At 46.6% G+C, this 15,797-nt stretch overlaps 1 protein-coding gene and 1 long non-coding RNA gene across 12 annotated transcripts in view; one reads left to right on the top strand and one right to left on the bottom strand.

Moving 5' to 3' along the window:
* Window positions 1–11,932, top strand: part of FRMD4A (FERM domain containing 4A) — a 750,010-nt gene extending 738,078 nt beyond the window's left edge. For all 11 annotated transcript variants that reach the window (XM_070802094.1, XM_070802096.1, XM_070802095.1 and 8 more), the window contains one exon: window positions 10,825–11,932. In XM_070802094.1, the coding sequence (XP_070658195.1) occupies window positions 10,825–10,927 (103 nt within the window). In that variant the 3' untranslated portion in view covers window positions 10,928–11,932. The remainder of the gene's footprint in view (window positions 1–10,824) is intronic.
* On the bottom strand, window positions 355–15,597 carry LOC109567965 (uncharacterized). The gene is made up of 5 exons (XR_011570328.1): window positions 14,949–15,597; window positions 11,328–12,897; window positions 7,753–9,226; window positions 1,840–6,716; window positions 355–1,264 (listed from the first exon to the last, which is right to left on the bottom strand). It is a non-coding gene; the product is annotated as an uncharacterized lncRNA (long non-coding RNA).
* Window positions 15,598–15,797: the final 200 nt, after the last annotated feature.

The raw sequence follows: 15,797 nt of genomic DNA, 5'->3' as shown, positions 1-15,797 counted from the left end.
TCTGAGACGTGGGGAGAGGAATCCCTTCTGGTTTCTAGAGATGCTGTGTGAACTTGGCTTCAAAGGCCCAGGGTGGGAGCAGGGGCTTTGAAAGGCAGAGGCTGAGGAACGCCCTTCCAAGGGAAAAGCACAGATGTAGAAACAAGCCGGGGTGTGTGGGGGAACAAGAGAGCGCCTTCCTGCTGTAGAGAAAGAGCTAGAGCTCAGTCTGAAAAGTAGGGTGGGACAAATCCTCAACAGAAAGAGAGACAACAACTTTTGCTGCAGATGCCCTGAGCTGACACATGGGGGAGTTCAGAAAACGGGCTTAGCCTTTGCGAGGAAGGTGGTATTAAAAAACAAAATTCAGCTGAGTAAATTTGAAAGATCCTACTGGCTTTATTTCAGTGATTTGTGAATCAAGGAGCTTCCAGTCCAGCAGAAAGCAAAGAGCTCCGAGATGCTGCACAAAAAACAGAGATGTGCAGGCACGCACAGGCAGTTACACCAGGTGAAGAGGCCGGGTGGGGACGGCCCAGTTGCTGTCCTTAAGGGGACAGCAGGCGTCTGGCGGGTGACGTCCTCATCATGCGGTTGGGGGATTCCATTCCTGGGGGAGCTGAAACTGTAAAGTCAAGTCTCGGTGTGATGATGTGGAGCTTAGCCTGTACAACTGCATTTCGGGTCTGTTGTTTTTAACAGTTCTCCCTTTTCATCCAAATGTAAGGCAGTAGGGCTACCCCCAGCTATGGCTCTGGGGTTCTCACTGGCTTTTTGCTCAATCTCTGTGTGGTCTTCACAGGTCATGACACTGAGTTCACATTCTTTCAGTCAGTCATTCTGTTCCTTTTCTGATGTTCTGTTCAAGGGAGAGCATGTACTTGGTTGCCTGTGGCTGCAAAGCTGTATTTAAAGCTTTTGAGAGAACACAGCACCCTATGGTGACTACTCTTGTAAACAGAATGACCCCTAGAGAAAGACTGTGTTGGTTGGGCTGCTGGCCTAAGAAAGTACTGGGCTTGTTCAGTAATCTTCTGTGGCCGAGTCTTAGCTTCCCCCGAAGTGTCGTCCAGGTGCACGGGTGTGGGTCACAGCACAGACATCTCCTTGCTTGGCTAAAGGCTGTCAGAGGCTTGTCTCATCAGGAACAACTGTGGTCAGTATAGGGATTTTTTATTGGGCAGCTGTTGCTTTACCAGCAGGGTCTGCAGTATCTTCAAGAGGTAAGGAGAGATTACTAATCATGGCCTCCTTTGCATCAGCTCTTGGCCAGGGGATGAGGGATCTGCCAAAGAAAGCAAATTTTGAAATCTCTGACTCCTGCCTGGGAATTCGTGTTGAATCTGTGGCTAGGGACTTGGAAGGTGACAGCCCTGGAAGCCAGTAAAAGGGAAGGGTTTGTAGACAGCACAGGTGGCTTTATTCTGGTCTCCCTTGCCTTGTGTCCCTTTCTCTGTCCACAGCCTGGATGCAAGGTTTCCTGGGTCAATAACCAGAGACAAGGAAGCAGACCCCCAGGGTTAAGGAGTAGGACACATTAGAGATGGGGGCTGGCTGAGCTTCGATCCAGAGAAACCGAGGCCCTAGAAATCAGGGAGAAGCTGTGATGGGCAGAAGTACGTAGTCACCAGCATCACAGTGTTAATCATTCAAACAGTCGTCTGGAGGTTTGGATCTGTCCCCCTTTGCGGTGGTCTGAGATGTGGGGACAGTGGCATTCTCTCTCCAAAGCAGAAAGATGGACAGAAGAATCATAAAAAACCTTCACAGAGTAAGAGTTAGGAAAAGGATGGTCAGAGAGGGAAGGAGGAATGGAAAGAAATGTCCTTGATTTGACATTTTGGGAGGAAGCAGTCTTACCTCTGTGGTAGCCACTTCTCTCCCTAGTCAGTTTGGTTTGAGATTGCCAGCTTTTGCGCAGGAGGGGAGGGACCAGAAGGTAGGTGGAGACTTCATCCGTTGTGATGTCTCCACCCAAGGTTTGGTGCCTTGTGATTGGGCAGCCATGTGGCCATCAAGAGCTCATGGTAGGTTACTTTCCATGAATCTCACTTCTGCAAAAGCATTAAGGTAAAAGATCTGTCTGTAAATAATAACTTAGCTCAGTGGTAAAGATCTGATGAGAGTTCATTATAATGAAATCGATGAGGAATTCGTGTTGAATTCAATATAATGTTATTTCTGTGATATACAACTTTTAACTTTTTATCTTATACTGGAGTATAGCCAATTAACAATGTTATGATAGTTTCAGGTGGACAGCAAAGGGACTCAGCCATACATATACTACATGTATCCATTCTCCCCAAACCCGTGCCATCCAGGCTGCCACATAACATTGGGCAGAGTTCCCTGTGCAGTACAGCGGGCCCTTGTTGATCATCCGTTGTGTCCATGTCCACACTGATGGACAGTGTGTACGTGTCCACCCCAAACTCCCTATCTATCCCGCCCCCTTGGGACCATAGATCATTCTCTGAGTCTGTGAGTCTATTTCTGTTTTCTAAGTAAGTTCGTTTGTTACCATTTCGTTTTAGATTCCACACAGAAGGGATGTCACAGGATATTTCTCCTGTGTCTGGCTTCCTTCGCTCAGTGTGACAATCTCTAGGTCCATCCGTGTTGCTGCAAATGGCATTACTTCATTCTTTTTAATGGCAGAGTAATAGCCCATTGTGTATATGTACCACATCTTTATCCACTCCCCTGTGATAGACATTTAGGGTGCTTCCTTGTCTTGGCTATTGTAACAGTGTTACAATGAACATTGGGGTGCATATGTCCTTACAGATGTTTTTCTCCAGATATGTGATAGACAGCATTTTAAGATAACCAGAATTATGATTGATAACGTTATACCAAGATAGATTTTTAGAAATTTCACACAATTTCTAGAGTACTTAATAACATGCATCCATACAAATAACTCAAAAAGGTTTATCATCAGTTAGTTGACAATGTGTCCCGTGTATCTGAACAATAAAACTAATTAGTATAACATCTTTCATAAGGTAAGAGACAGATCCTTTGAAGTCTGATTTAAGATAACCGTAAGGAAATGGGGTACGATGGTACTATAGTTGACAAGATGTGTGTGTCAATTCGGGCAACTTGAGTTCTAATCAGAGAAAGGTGAAAAGAGGCACCGGGAAGCTTGGCTGCAAAAGTTTTACCTTTGTAGCTGACATCGAAGGGACTTCAGGTGGTGTGTATGATGGCACGAAGGATAGGGGAAAAATCAGGTTACAGGCAGACCAGGAAGTCGCCAACATCATGGACAGATAGGAGTTTTAAATGGAAGATCCAGAGTCTGAAAGGTCTCTTCCCTGGGCAGTCAGTCACCTGGGAGACACAGGCAACGGGTTATCCTCCCGATCAGGGAGCAACAGAAGCAGGCAAAGAGAAGAGAAAGCAGGTGAGGGGAGGAGTCTGGTTAACTCATTATTGACCAGGGGAGTTCTGCAGAAACTAATGCTTGTGGCTGTGAGCTGGCTGGCCAGAAACTGTTGTGTCACTAACACTTTGTGGGTTATTACAGTCACTAGTTACATCTGACACACCTGGAAAGTCTTCCAATTTTCATGAAATGTTGTCTTCCATCCACTCTTACGTAGAAGCAAAGGAGCATTCTCCAGCACTGTGAGTTTCACGTTCATTTTCTTTATCAGAATCAATCACTCAGGATTTTTGTCTCCTTGTTAGTTTAATTAAATGTCTCTGAATCAGAACTATATGCTGAAAAACTACCATCTTCCAAGACACTAGTATATATGTCACTTGGAAATCAAAGGAAATACCTGCATAAAATTCTTCACTGAATTCTATGAAATTCTGAACTTCTTCACTCAAAATTTCACAATATGTCATTTTTTAAAATGTCACACTTATACACAAGGTTGGAACAGAAACCTAACAGAGCAAACTGTGATCATGACGATCACAAGTTGTATAATGAACCCTTGATCAATGTGAAGCTCTAACAGTTTCTCACGGTGCTATTAATTGTGTCACCCTCTCAAAGTGTATTGATATGTCTCTGGTCAATAATGTGTTAATAACCCCCCACCATGAATTTCATAGTGAAGGAGAACAGGTGTAGAAATCATGTTAGGTTACGCAGGCCTGGCTCGGTGTCTGGGGACCGCTGTCCACATCATCTGCTTCTGCTGCCAGGAGAGCCTGAGGGTGAGACTGCAGATGGCTCTGCTGTCCGTTCATGTCCTGTGACTCCTTGCAGGTGGGACAGAGGTTTTCAAGCTTAGCTGTTCAGGGACTGGTGAGCAGTACCAGAAAAGGTCATTTCCCAGGAGGGGAGCAGGAGTCCTTCAGCTGGTGTCTTTTTTCAACGGACATATTCTCCAGCAAGTAGTGGGCAAGTGGTATCGGTGGCAGGTTGTAATCTTGTTCAGCGTAAGTTTCTTCAACCTGAGGAGGAACTGACAGTAGATGACCAGCGATTTTTTCATGGGTTCTGTTGGGTAATGGGAGGGTCAGAGTGTGGAGAATGAGTCTGTTTTTCAAAGGCAGGGGACCTTAGATTCAGAAGGCCCAGGGACAGCACTTTGGTCGCCTCCTCATTGGGTTTTAATGATGTCACCAGTCTTCTGTCCTGTCCTGAAGGCAGCCTGTACAGCAGAAGCAGGGACTCTGCGGAGTTCTGAGGCTGCCAGCCAGTGAAGTGAGTTCTCAGTCACTGTGCAGAAATGATGCGGGTGCCCCATACAGGGAGGATGTTTTAAAGTCATTTCTTTGCTACAAAAGAGGCAGCTGCTTATCAACAGGAAAACGCTTCTACCCAGCAAAAAACATACAGCTCATGACCAATACGTATTTGTCCGTTTGTTTACTCGTTGTTAACAATTATGTTTAATTAGAAAATTTCTCTTGCCATTAAACAGCTAGCCAATGTCTTATCTTTTTACAGACACATTTTGTAACCAAGATAACATGAACTTATTTGAATAGTAAACACAAGTAGAATCAAATTATGTCTGCATTATATCAATATTTAACACACCTACTTTGATCAAACCAACAAATGTAAGATCACTCTTGATTTATCCCAGATCATGTGAGTTTGAAAAATGTTTGGGCTAAGTTTCTGTATTTCTGAGTTTTAGAATACTGAATTTGATAATCATTTTTCTTTAAGCCAATTAGATGCATTTTTTACAAAGTGATTATATAGTACCAGTCAGAGGCAGAAACACATTACAAACCTACCATCGGTTCAGTTCAGTTCAGTCGCTCAGTAGTGTCCAACTCTTTGCGACCCCATGAATCACAGCACACCAGGCCTCCCTGTCCATCACCAACTCCCGGAGTTCATCCAGACTCATGTCCATCGAGTCAGTGATGCCATCCAGCCATCTCATCCTCTGTCGTCCCCTTCTCCTCCTGCCCCCAATCCCTCCCAGCATCAGAGTCTTTTCCAATCAGTCAACTCTTCGCATGAGGTGGCCGAAGTACTGGAGTTTCAGCTTTAGCATCATTCCTTCCAAAGAAAGCTCAGGGCTGATCTTCAGAATTGGACTGGTTGGATCTCCTTGCAGTCCAAGGGAGTCTCAAGAGTCTTCTCCAACACCACAGTTCAAAAGCATCAATTCTTTGGCGCTCAGCCTTCTTCACAGTCCAACTGTCACATCCATACATGACCACAGGAACCTACCATGTACATACACAAACATACAGACAGATGCAGGGGTCGGGAAGCTTTGGTTTTAAAATTTTAGCCATGAGACAGGTACAGTAAAGCAGAATTTACTAGTTGATAGAAAAATTGTTTTATCCAAATCCTGTTTCTGGACATTCGAGTAAGTTAAACTTACCTGCTCAAAATAGGAGTTCCTTCAAGGACTTTTCTTTCTTAAATTCAGATCTTTTACAATGTCTGCAAGCATTCTGAAGTGAATGGTCTATGTTTGGGGATTGATAAAAAGAATAGGTGGCCTTTGATTTGCTTCTAAACCTGTGATTCTATTTTTGTAAAGATTAGGTTTATAAGACCAAGGACAGGGTGCAATGTGAATGACATCACAGGCTGTCCCATGCCTCCAACTATATCATCTTCTGTTTGCTTCTGTAGATCATGAAGAAGATTGACTAAGATGGAATTCAAAAGATTCCTATGCTCCAGATTTAGAGCTTTGTCTCTGGAATGTTCTTCTTTCCCTCTGGGTACACAGTTTCATTTTGACTTAGGAACTTTATCCCCAATAGGTTCTGAATATCAGCTTCCAGTTTGGCCAACTTCTGACCATAGAGCCACATAAACAACCTTTTAAATATCTTGTCAGGAGGACAAACAGTAAATATTCCTGGCCATACTGAAAGACCTCATGGATGCAAAGAGGCATTCCCAAAGAGGGTGCCAAGGATACCACCCTTCCAGATCCAGAGCCACTCCCATAACCAAAAGGGAAGACTCAGTTCGCCCTGAGGGCTGGAACCCATCAGGCAGGACCTCAGCTACAAACAGGTGCAATTTACATTTCTGTGGTACTCGCCCAACCTGACGGTCACCAAGTTCTCAGGACACAAGACAGACAAGAAGGCAACAATGGCCCCTGAGAGAGAAAAGATCAATCAGTGTGTCTGGATTTGGAAAGGGAGGGGTGTGAAAGTTTACCTTTCTCTCTCAGCTGGCCATGGCAGGCAGATTCAGGAGAACTGACTCTGGTCGGGATGCTCACCCTGGCTGTTGTCTGCCCGATTGACCAGGATCCCATTTGCAGGCTCTGGAACAAGTAGGGTTTAGAGTGTAGCTTCACTAGCTACTGAGATTCAGCAAGGTTTTCCATTAATTTTATTATTAGTTTCCCCTTGGCTATGGAAGGGAGTAACTGGAAGCAGTTACAGGAGAATCCCATGAAGTCCCATCAACCCTGGGAGAGCCCAGGGGGTGGGGGGGCTTCCTCCTTTGGGGATAGATTTAGGGGTGTCTGTACAAGCACTAACTTGACAGGCTTTTGTTACAATCTCGCAGTCTCTTCCAAGTGGGGAGAGAATGCAGACAGAGGACAAGCAGAATGAATCCAGGAGGAGTTAAAGTTTTACTCTTACTTTAGGTATCTCTTGTGTCTTTAAGTTTTTTATTAGCCTTTTTCAGTGAGTTTCAGCGAAGCTATACGGGAATTTTGAAGCCTTTTGCAAGCTTTATCATACCGACTAAACTAGGCATCCCAATCCACCTGTTTGATGTGGACTTCTGAAGTGAACAATCTTGTGTAACGGGAACACTCCTCCTGGTGGCCACCGTTATTCTAGTTTATCTTCAGTAAGAGCAGTCCATGTGCAAGTGGAGAGACCACAATGTCTTTTAACATAAAACCGCTGGGGGTAGTTCCTAAGGTGGTGGTGGGGGCACTCTTAAAACATTTAGGTGACTGGGATCCATTTGTGGAGTTTTTCCTAGAGCAGAGAAAATCCTCGAAAGCCTCAGGGGTAAACTGAGGGCCAGGACTCAGGTCTGACAGCCTGTCTCTCACAGGAGACTTCCTTTTCCTGGTGGACGGCCGGTGCCCCGTATGTCAAGACCCCCGACCAGGGCTTCCTCAATACACTCAATTTTCTTGCAGGTGGCCGGGGACGTGTGCCCCTTCTGGGCCGTGACCACATTTTCCTACCTGGGAGCCTGGGCTCTGGAGATGGTTGTCTCTCATCAGGTGCTTGACCCATGCCCTCCAATTTTTGTTTTAATTTTTCTCTCAGGAAAACTACATGTTTAAATGTAAACCAAGTGCACTCTAATTCAGAAACTAAAAAAGTACTCACCAGAAGGACAATCTGTCTTTGTCCAAATCTGGAATAAAGTTGGAGAGAACCCAAAACAGAGGAATCTTGGACTCTGAAGTCCTCTTGGGATCCCAAGGCTGTCACTGCTGTTAAAAAAAAAAAAATTCAATTAAGTAAAAATCTTGTTGGCTTCATTTATTCAAGTTGCAACCCAATTCCTTGTGGAATTAGAAACTGTCTAATTCTAAATTAGTCCTGTCTTACAAACCTAGTCTCTACAAGAACAGAAATGCAGCTCTGAAGCCATTCAAAGCTCAGCCAACCTTTTATCAATCCCTAAGCAACCCCTCTTCATCTCAAAAGCGGGGGTGGGGGGGGGGGGGAGGGTGCAGACATTGTAAAAGACCTGGATTTAGGAAAGGAAAGTCCTTCTTGGAGGAACTCCCATTCTTTTCCGGTGCCTTTGAGATGGGAATGTTCCACCTGGTCTCCTCCAGGAACTCTAACCCAGGCCAGCTCTTAGAAACTTCAGGGAGGTAATTCTTATCAGAAGGAAAAAAAGAGAAGCAAGGGTATGGGGAGCTTAGGTGAATGAAAAACCTTAAGTGTCTTCTCCACAACTGAGCAGCTAACCTTAATTTATTCCAGCTTCCAGAAACATGACTTGGACCCAACTGTTCTTTTATCAGGGCTTCCCAGGTGGTGCTAGTGGTAAGGAACCCACCTGCCAGCACAGGAGATGTAAGAGACATGGGTTCGATCCCTGGGTCAGGAAGATCCCCTGGAGGGGAGGGCACGGGAACCAACTTAGCATGTATGCATGTTCTTTTATAAACTAGAGGGTTTTGCATGATAGCACCTGCCTCACGGCTGAGGGCAAACAAGGAGCTTGGTGGTTCTCTTTCCATCTCTGCCTTTCCTTCCTGCCCCTGGTGGTCACCTCCTCAGGAGGAAGCGGTCAGCCTTGTACTGAGAAAGCCACTTGTCCACACTCAGTCACTTGCCCATCTCTGACCAGTGACTGGGATTAGAAGACTCCACTGGTCCCCCTGGGCCACTTGGCTCCCCTCAGTGAGGGCAGGGGGGACACCCTGGTGGAGGGCACCACCAGGTCAACACAGAGAGAGAGGGCTCGCCCTCCCAGTAAACAGCATATGTCCACATGGGGTCCAACCACCTTCTGCCACGGAGTCTCTCAGGCACAACGGTAAGGTCAGTTGTCAGGAGGAGAGTATACAGGGTGAGTGTGATGGAGTCAGCCACTTATCACCTGAAGACAGTGATGATGGCCACGGCCAGTTCCAGAATTGAGGACCTTCGTGTCACTTTGCTTCTGAAGCCACCTTTCAGCATATTAACCCCAGCATACATTTCAGGGGATCCAGGCACAGGACTCTCTTTAAAGGCCACAGTATGCTCCCAGAGGCCTTTGGTCTTGCTGCGTTGATGGGTTTTTTTAAAAAGCCAGATGAGAAACCTTCACAAAATCCAGAATGCCTTCATCCCCTTGTTCCTAGAAAAATGACAGCAAATCAAATAAAAAAATGGTGATAATGGCTTATGCTCAGTCATAAACTGGGACACGACATTGTGTATAAGATGCTCTTAAACCCACTGTTGTCTGCATCTCCTTCTGCCCAGCACTGGGCATGGAAAGGGTCAGCCGCAGGCAAGGGGAGAGATCCCCTTCTGTCGTTTATGCTGTTTCCAGACAGGTGTTTCTACCCCCAGCAGCATGTGCTCTGGGAGGTCAAACTCAAAAATCCAGCCTGAACACCACCGAGACCTACTAACCGAGAGGCACCGACCAGTGTCACTCACAGGAACGTTACTCAAAACCGAAGGCTGAGGTTAGAGGCCTGCGGGTTTGGAATCAGCACAAGTGAACTCTCTGGAGTTACTAGAAGTAGAAGCTCAGCGTGAAGGAAGAGCACACGAGGTGATCCAGGCCATCCTGCCTACAGCTGCTTCCGCACAAGGCGTGGGGGTCAGCCGTCCCCACGTCAGGGCCTGCGGGGCAGGACAGGAGAGGAAGGCAGGAACCCTCTCCTCAGGCGGCATGGCTGCCTTTCTGAACCAGCCTCTGGGAGCCTCCTGGGCAAATTCAGGCCTATCTTCACTAAGATGAGGTGTGATCTTCATCTTGCCCTGGAAGAGCTAGCTCAGGATGAGTGCAGAGGGACTATTTTTCCAAGGAATGATGCCGAGTAATGGTTCTGGGCTTTGACATAGCCCTGTGATGGCCTCTTGATACGCAAGAACTACAGCTGACCCTTGAACACCACAGATGTGAATGCACAGGTCCACTTATACTCAGATAGTTTTTCCAGTAAATACGCAGCCAGCCTTCATATCTGCTGAGCAGGAACCGCAGATATGAAGGGCCCACTGTCCTTCCATCAGGGGCTCAAGCAGCCTTGGACTTTGGGATCCAGGCGGCTCCTGGACCCAATCCCCTCCAGATACCCATGGATGACCATACCTCCACCCAACCTGCATCGTGACACGTACCTGAAAATCTTTAATGGCCTTTCTATACACTTTCACTTTGAAAATATATATTTTCAATACTTTTTTGATCATCACACAATACATGTTATCAAGTAAACAGCATTTAAGACTCCATTCAAAAATATCACCTCAGTTTCACTACAGGGAAACCTGCCACTTCAAATGTGCTTCCAGGACAGAATAAAAATCTAGTAAACTTAGTTATGCCTGGAGTCTGAGGGAGGACAAACCAAGCAACTATTCCGAGAAGAAAAGAATCCTAAGGACTCCAGCCCGAGAGGTTCTAGGCCTTGGCTGCACGGAGAGTCACCTGGGGGCTTTGAAAGCTCCTGATACACAAGCACACCCCAGACCAATTAAGCTAGCGGGGCCGGACAGGAGTGTTTCGAAGGCTCCCGGGTGACTCCCACATGCACCCGAGCCTGAGGACTGCTGCATGTTCGCTCCCTCTCCCTCCACAGACGGTCAAGGATGTTTTCAGTCCCCGAGAGTCTGCTGTCCACAGCACTGTCCCAGGCCCTGTGAACACGTCCTTCTGAATGCAGGCTGCAAAGTGTCATTCCCCACTAATGGTCTCCTCTTCTCCTTGGGTCCCTGCAGGAGCTACGGTGACAGCTGTTTCCTGGACTCTTCCCTCTATCCAGAACTAGCTGATGTCCAGTGGTACGGGCAGGAAAAAGCCAAGCCCGGGACCCTTGTGTGAGCCCGCCGGCCTCCACCTGACCGCCTCGCCGCCATTCTGAGATCACCTCACTGCCTCTCATTTGCCTTACCCAGACGCACTGTCTCCCTGCACCAGCTTCAGCCCTCAGCACTTTTTTTCTCCCGTCTCCGCAACCCCTCACCCTCAAAAAACCTGACTGAGGAGACATTCTGGAAGGTTCCGGTCCCACTGTGTGTCCCCTGGCTCTCTTGCCCAGAGAGCCAGGCACCAGTCCTCAATGGCATCTTGGTGCCCCCCCACCCCTCCGTGACAGCCCCCAGGCCAGGAACCGGCGGGGAAGCTGGTTGGCATGGATTCCCGTGGACCAGTGGCACTGGCCAGACCAGGGAAGGGACTTAGCACAGGGTGATCCAGAAAGACTAGGGAAGCCGAGGCCCACCTGCCACCTGTAGGCCATCCAAGCATGTTGTGAAGAGGCTGCCTCAGGGGAATATTCAGCTGAAATATTTCCTAGGAGGAGTGGCTGTTGGCGGAGGGGGAGAACGGAAACAGGAAGCTGAACACGTCAGAGACGCATCCGAGGATCACAATCAGTTCTACGCTGCCAAAGATTAAAAAAAAAATAAAAACACACACAAAAAAATTAAGAGGGCCCAAGAGGAAGACATTCCTTCTGCAATGAAATCTCTTAAATCCTCAACTGCTACCACATCCCACATGTGGAAGTCGACCATCTGTGACGTGTCCCCCTCTATAACCCTTCCCTGAACATTCACCTCCCTCTCCACCGAGAGCCTGAAAACTCACCCAATGTGATGGGCAAGTCGGAGAGCCCCCAGCTAGCATTGCTGACTTGGATCTCCACGAGCCTGGACGCGAAGGAGAACAGCCCTGTGGGGAGCAACAGAGAGTCCGCTCGGCCCCAGCCTGCATGGGGGTTCAGTCCAAGACACAGAGCTGCTTTCCTCTGGGGATCTGTAGGAAGCGTAAGGTGATGGTTGCCAAAAGTGGTTCTCTCTCATTAAAACAACCAGTAAAAGTGTATCCTATTTTTTCGCACAAGGTGTTTCATTTGATTTTTTACGGGAAGCCAAGGGAAAAAAGCACATTACAATCCATTAAGGTATTTACCTGTCACGGCCCATTTTCTGTTTGTTAGCACTTGTGTGACAAAGAGCTCAGATCCGACGTCTCAGCACCCGGTGACCACTGTGTCACTTCTTCCAAGAACCCAACTATGCCCTTAGATAGGAAGACTGTACTCACGTGTCTACTAGCTGGCAGGCAGAGCAGGGTTGAAAAAATATATCAGCTCCCGGAGGGCCCGGATGCCTGTGACACCATCAGCTACCTTGATGTATCACGGTCTGCAGGTACCAAAAAAGGAAGAGGGAAAACAGGTGTGTGGGAGCTGCCTGTTTACATGTGTGTTGAGCTATGCTCAGTACACAACTGGAAAGCCATCCGTTTCTTCAAAGGCCTCAAAATACTTTTCTAATACTAACAAGTGCACACTCTGAGTTGGCTTGTTTCAAATGGCACAAACACGGTCTCCACAGAGATGGGACGCTGTGCTTACCTGGCGCAAGTAGCGGGGTGTGGGGGGGGGGTTAATTTTTTTCTCACTTATAATGACTCTTCCTATTGGAAAGGCAGTGGACAGCCAGACAGGAGCTGGGTTGGCTGTAGATTTGTGGGTAAGCAGAACTGAAGCTAGCTTTAGCATAAAAAGAAAAGTCTTTTTTTTTTTTTTTTAATGTATATGTAATCCAAGAATAACAATAGACTCTACCAGACCAGAAGGGTAGGAATGGATACTTACCAGTGGTTAAAAACGCAACAACCACGGTGTTTCCCCCGCTGCAGCTCGGAAAACACTGTGGGATTCCTCTGGGGTGCGGAGCAGGCTGGGGCCAGTTGGGACGGTTCAGGGCCTGGCTCCCTGGCTGTGTTGGTGATACCAGCTTGCGGAAGGGAGTAATATTCATAGAACGCTCTGGGGGTAGACCCTGCAGGGTAAATAAAATTGATGATAATGTTATTAAAGGATTCTGGGGATTGACATGGGGGGAGCGGTGCTGCTCTTACTTGACAGTCAAGAGTTACAAACAGCAAGTTTTTTCCCTTCCCATTTGGAAACAAGTCTCTACGAGGCCAGATTCTTTCTCCCAAAAGAAGATGCACAAATAATCAAACTGAACTCTGTGCCACAGTTAAAAGTCAAAAGGGAACTAGAGGAGGTGACAAGCTTATATGGCTACAGGGCATACACAGGGACACTAGTTTGAAATCAAGTTGGAAGTCATCTCAATCAAGTTTTTAGCCCAGCTGGGTTATAAGGAATGACAGACAAAAATTCTCTCTCAACACGTGGGTTTGGGATTCAGGAGGCAGAAAGGAGTGGAGGTGGGGGAGGCGGGTGGAATTACAGTTCAGACGAACATCCTGATAGTCTGGTAGCAAAGACGGAGATTAAGTAAAACAGGTTTTACTGTTGAGCTGCATTCATGTTCCTACAAGATGTACATAAAGTGTTGGTCCTGTGAGACCGACATGATTAATGATCAGTGTGGTGGGAAGTGATATAGTTATTGTACACAAGCACTGGCAAGCTCTTTATATTTCCCTATTTCTTTAAAGCAAACTAAGAGGAAATACGAAACCCTGGTCTGAAATAAAGTCCCTATTGGATTCTTTGGATACGTGTAAGAAACTGCCTGTTGAGCCAGAAGGCTGGTAAAAACACCTGCATCAGCCTTTGTTGTGAGACAGGTGGGTTTTTTAATTTTCTTATATGCAGGTGAGTGTTGCAACTGTTCAAATTCCACTTTGTTTTCATTCGGTATTAGTTTAGTTCTTCATAGAGCAAACCCCATCCAGGTGCTATCAGATGACCAGTTACTGCTTAATTAACTAGGTGTAAAGTTTTACATATACATTCATGTCAATAGTTTATTACAAGTTGTGTAAAACGGACTCTAGTTTAATAATGGGGAGGAAAGGATTAGGTTGCTCCTGAAACTGACTTGTAGAGCATGTAAGATGATTTTACTGGATTCTGTTCATCTGTAATCAATGACAAAGATGTATGTTGTAGACAAAGTTGCAGAATTAAAAAGAAATCTGCTTTTAATTTATTCTTTTTGTATTAAGAATTTGTATAGTACCTTTACATTTTGCAAAACAGTGTTGTCAACACTTATTAAAGCATTTTCAAAATGAAAAGATCTCAGCTGCCTCTTGGACATTCTGTTTGTGTCTAACTGATCAATGCCTATGTACGCTCCAAGGAGCTGTAATTCAGTTGCCTGTGTCCTCATCGGGCTCCTTTTTTTGACAGGCCAACTGAGGAGACAGGCAGGCAGCTCAGCCTTTTTCCTACCACTGCTGTTCATTGTACCACAGCTCAGACTCCATCCCCCACCCTCCAAATCCTATCACCAAAGCAACAGCCCGCTGGGCCTGCAGGTACAAAGCCCTGCACTGAGGGACACAGCAGTAACGGGCTGACTTAGTGGAGCCTTAGCTGCCGTCGCACCCTGGCCCCCTAACCCACACTGCACCTCCTCACTAGCAAGGAACTAGAAATCTGACGGGCAAAAGCACCCCAGGACGGAGAGCCTGGCTGAAACATCTGCCGCTAGTGTGGGCTAACCCTCCCAGAAAGGGAAAAAAGCCACTGAGAACAGACTCAAAGCACATCTGAAGCGAGCCCATCAGGACAGCATCTTACACCAAAGCCTGTCTGTCCTTGGCAAAGCTACCAGGGCCTCCTATCAAAAGATAATCAACACTGATTTCAAACAAATAGGATCTTCTGTTAATAAGTCTTTTACATGTAAACATGTTGCTGCTCAGGAAATAAATCTACTGTCTCCTATTAAGCTCTATCACCTGAAAGCAACCAACCCACAGGAAGATGGAACTTTCCCGTTTCACACACACACACACACTCCCCTTACACTGTGACAAGGCAATTCCAAAAAGTCATTATTTTGGTTAGTAGAGAACACAAAGTAAATAGCTGGTTCCTGTAGAAAGCATTAAAAATAGGTCTTACTCCAAAACACCAGTTCCAACAAGCTCAGACATGAAATTCCTCTAAAAAGAGGAATATCAGAGAAGCCCTGATGGGGGTCAGCCAGCAGGCAGTGGCCACAGCTGAAGTCAGCCTTTCCCTGCATGTTCTGCAGTGGTCCCAGGTCCTCTGCATCTAACGGAAGAGGGTAAAATGAGCCCGGCAGATAGGAGATAAGCAAGTGTGTCAGTGGGATCCCTCAGGGATCTCTCGTTCAAGAGGCTGCCTGGTGAGATAGCAGAGACGAGCAGACCGGACAGAGACACGACCTCTCTCTGCCTTGCACAGAGTCTCACTCCCAGCACAGTCAGTATCTATCCAGGTAAGAGCTGAAGGGCCTGTACTGCAATTCAGGAGGATGAATCTGCAGTTCAGCAGGTTAGCTGATAAGGCTCATACATGTGCAGTTGCACCAAAATTTATTTTTTCATCAGAAACCCACTTTACTCTCCATAAATCTTTATCCCCATAAACAAGTAGTTTCCTTTTTTCACCCATTCATCCTATTTTCCATCAAACCCTTTCTAATAATGCTTCCCTTCCTCCCACTCTACCAAAACCCCTCTTATCAAGGTCAAGGATGACTCTCCACATGCAAGGGTTAATTCTCTTAGGTTAATTTTGTAAGGTGACTTACCAGCAGCACTGGGCATGGCTGATCCCTCTTGCTTCCTTCATGGAAAGACTCTTGTCACTTGAATCCAGGACAGGACATCGTCTGGTTTTTCCTCCTTAATACAGTCAGGGCTTCTGCCCAGCTCCTTGATGGCTTTTGCTCCATCTCCCCAAGGTCTACGCACTAGTGTCCCAGAGCTCAGTTCAAGCTTTACC

Source organism: Bos indicus, chromosome 13, assembly GCF_029378745.1.
Source record: "Bos indicus isolate NIAB-ARS_2022 breed Sahiwal x Tharparkar chromosome 13, NIAB-ARS_B.indTharparkar_mat_pri_1.0, whole genome shotgun sequence".
Taxonomy (NCBI): domain Eukaryota; kingdom Metazoa; phylum Chordata; class Mammalia; order Artiodactyla; family Bovidae; genus Bos; species Bos indicus.
The sequence above is the reverse complement of the archived record's forward strand: the minus strand, read 5'-3'. Positions and strand labels throughout refer to the sequence as shown.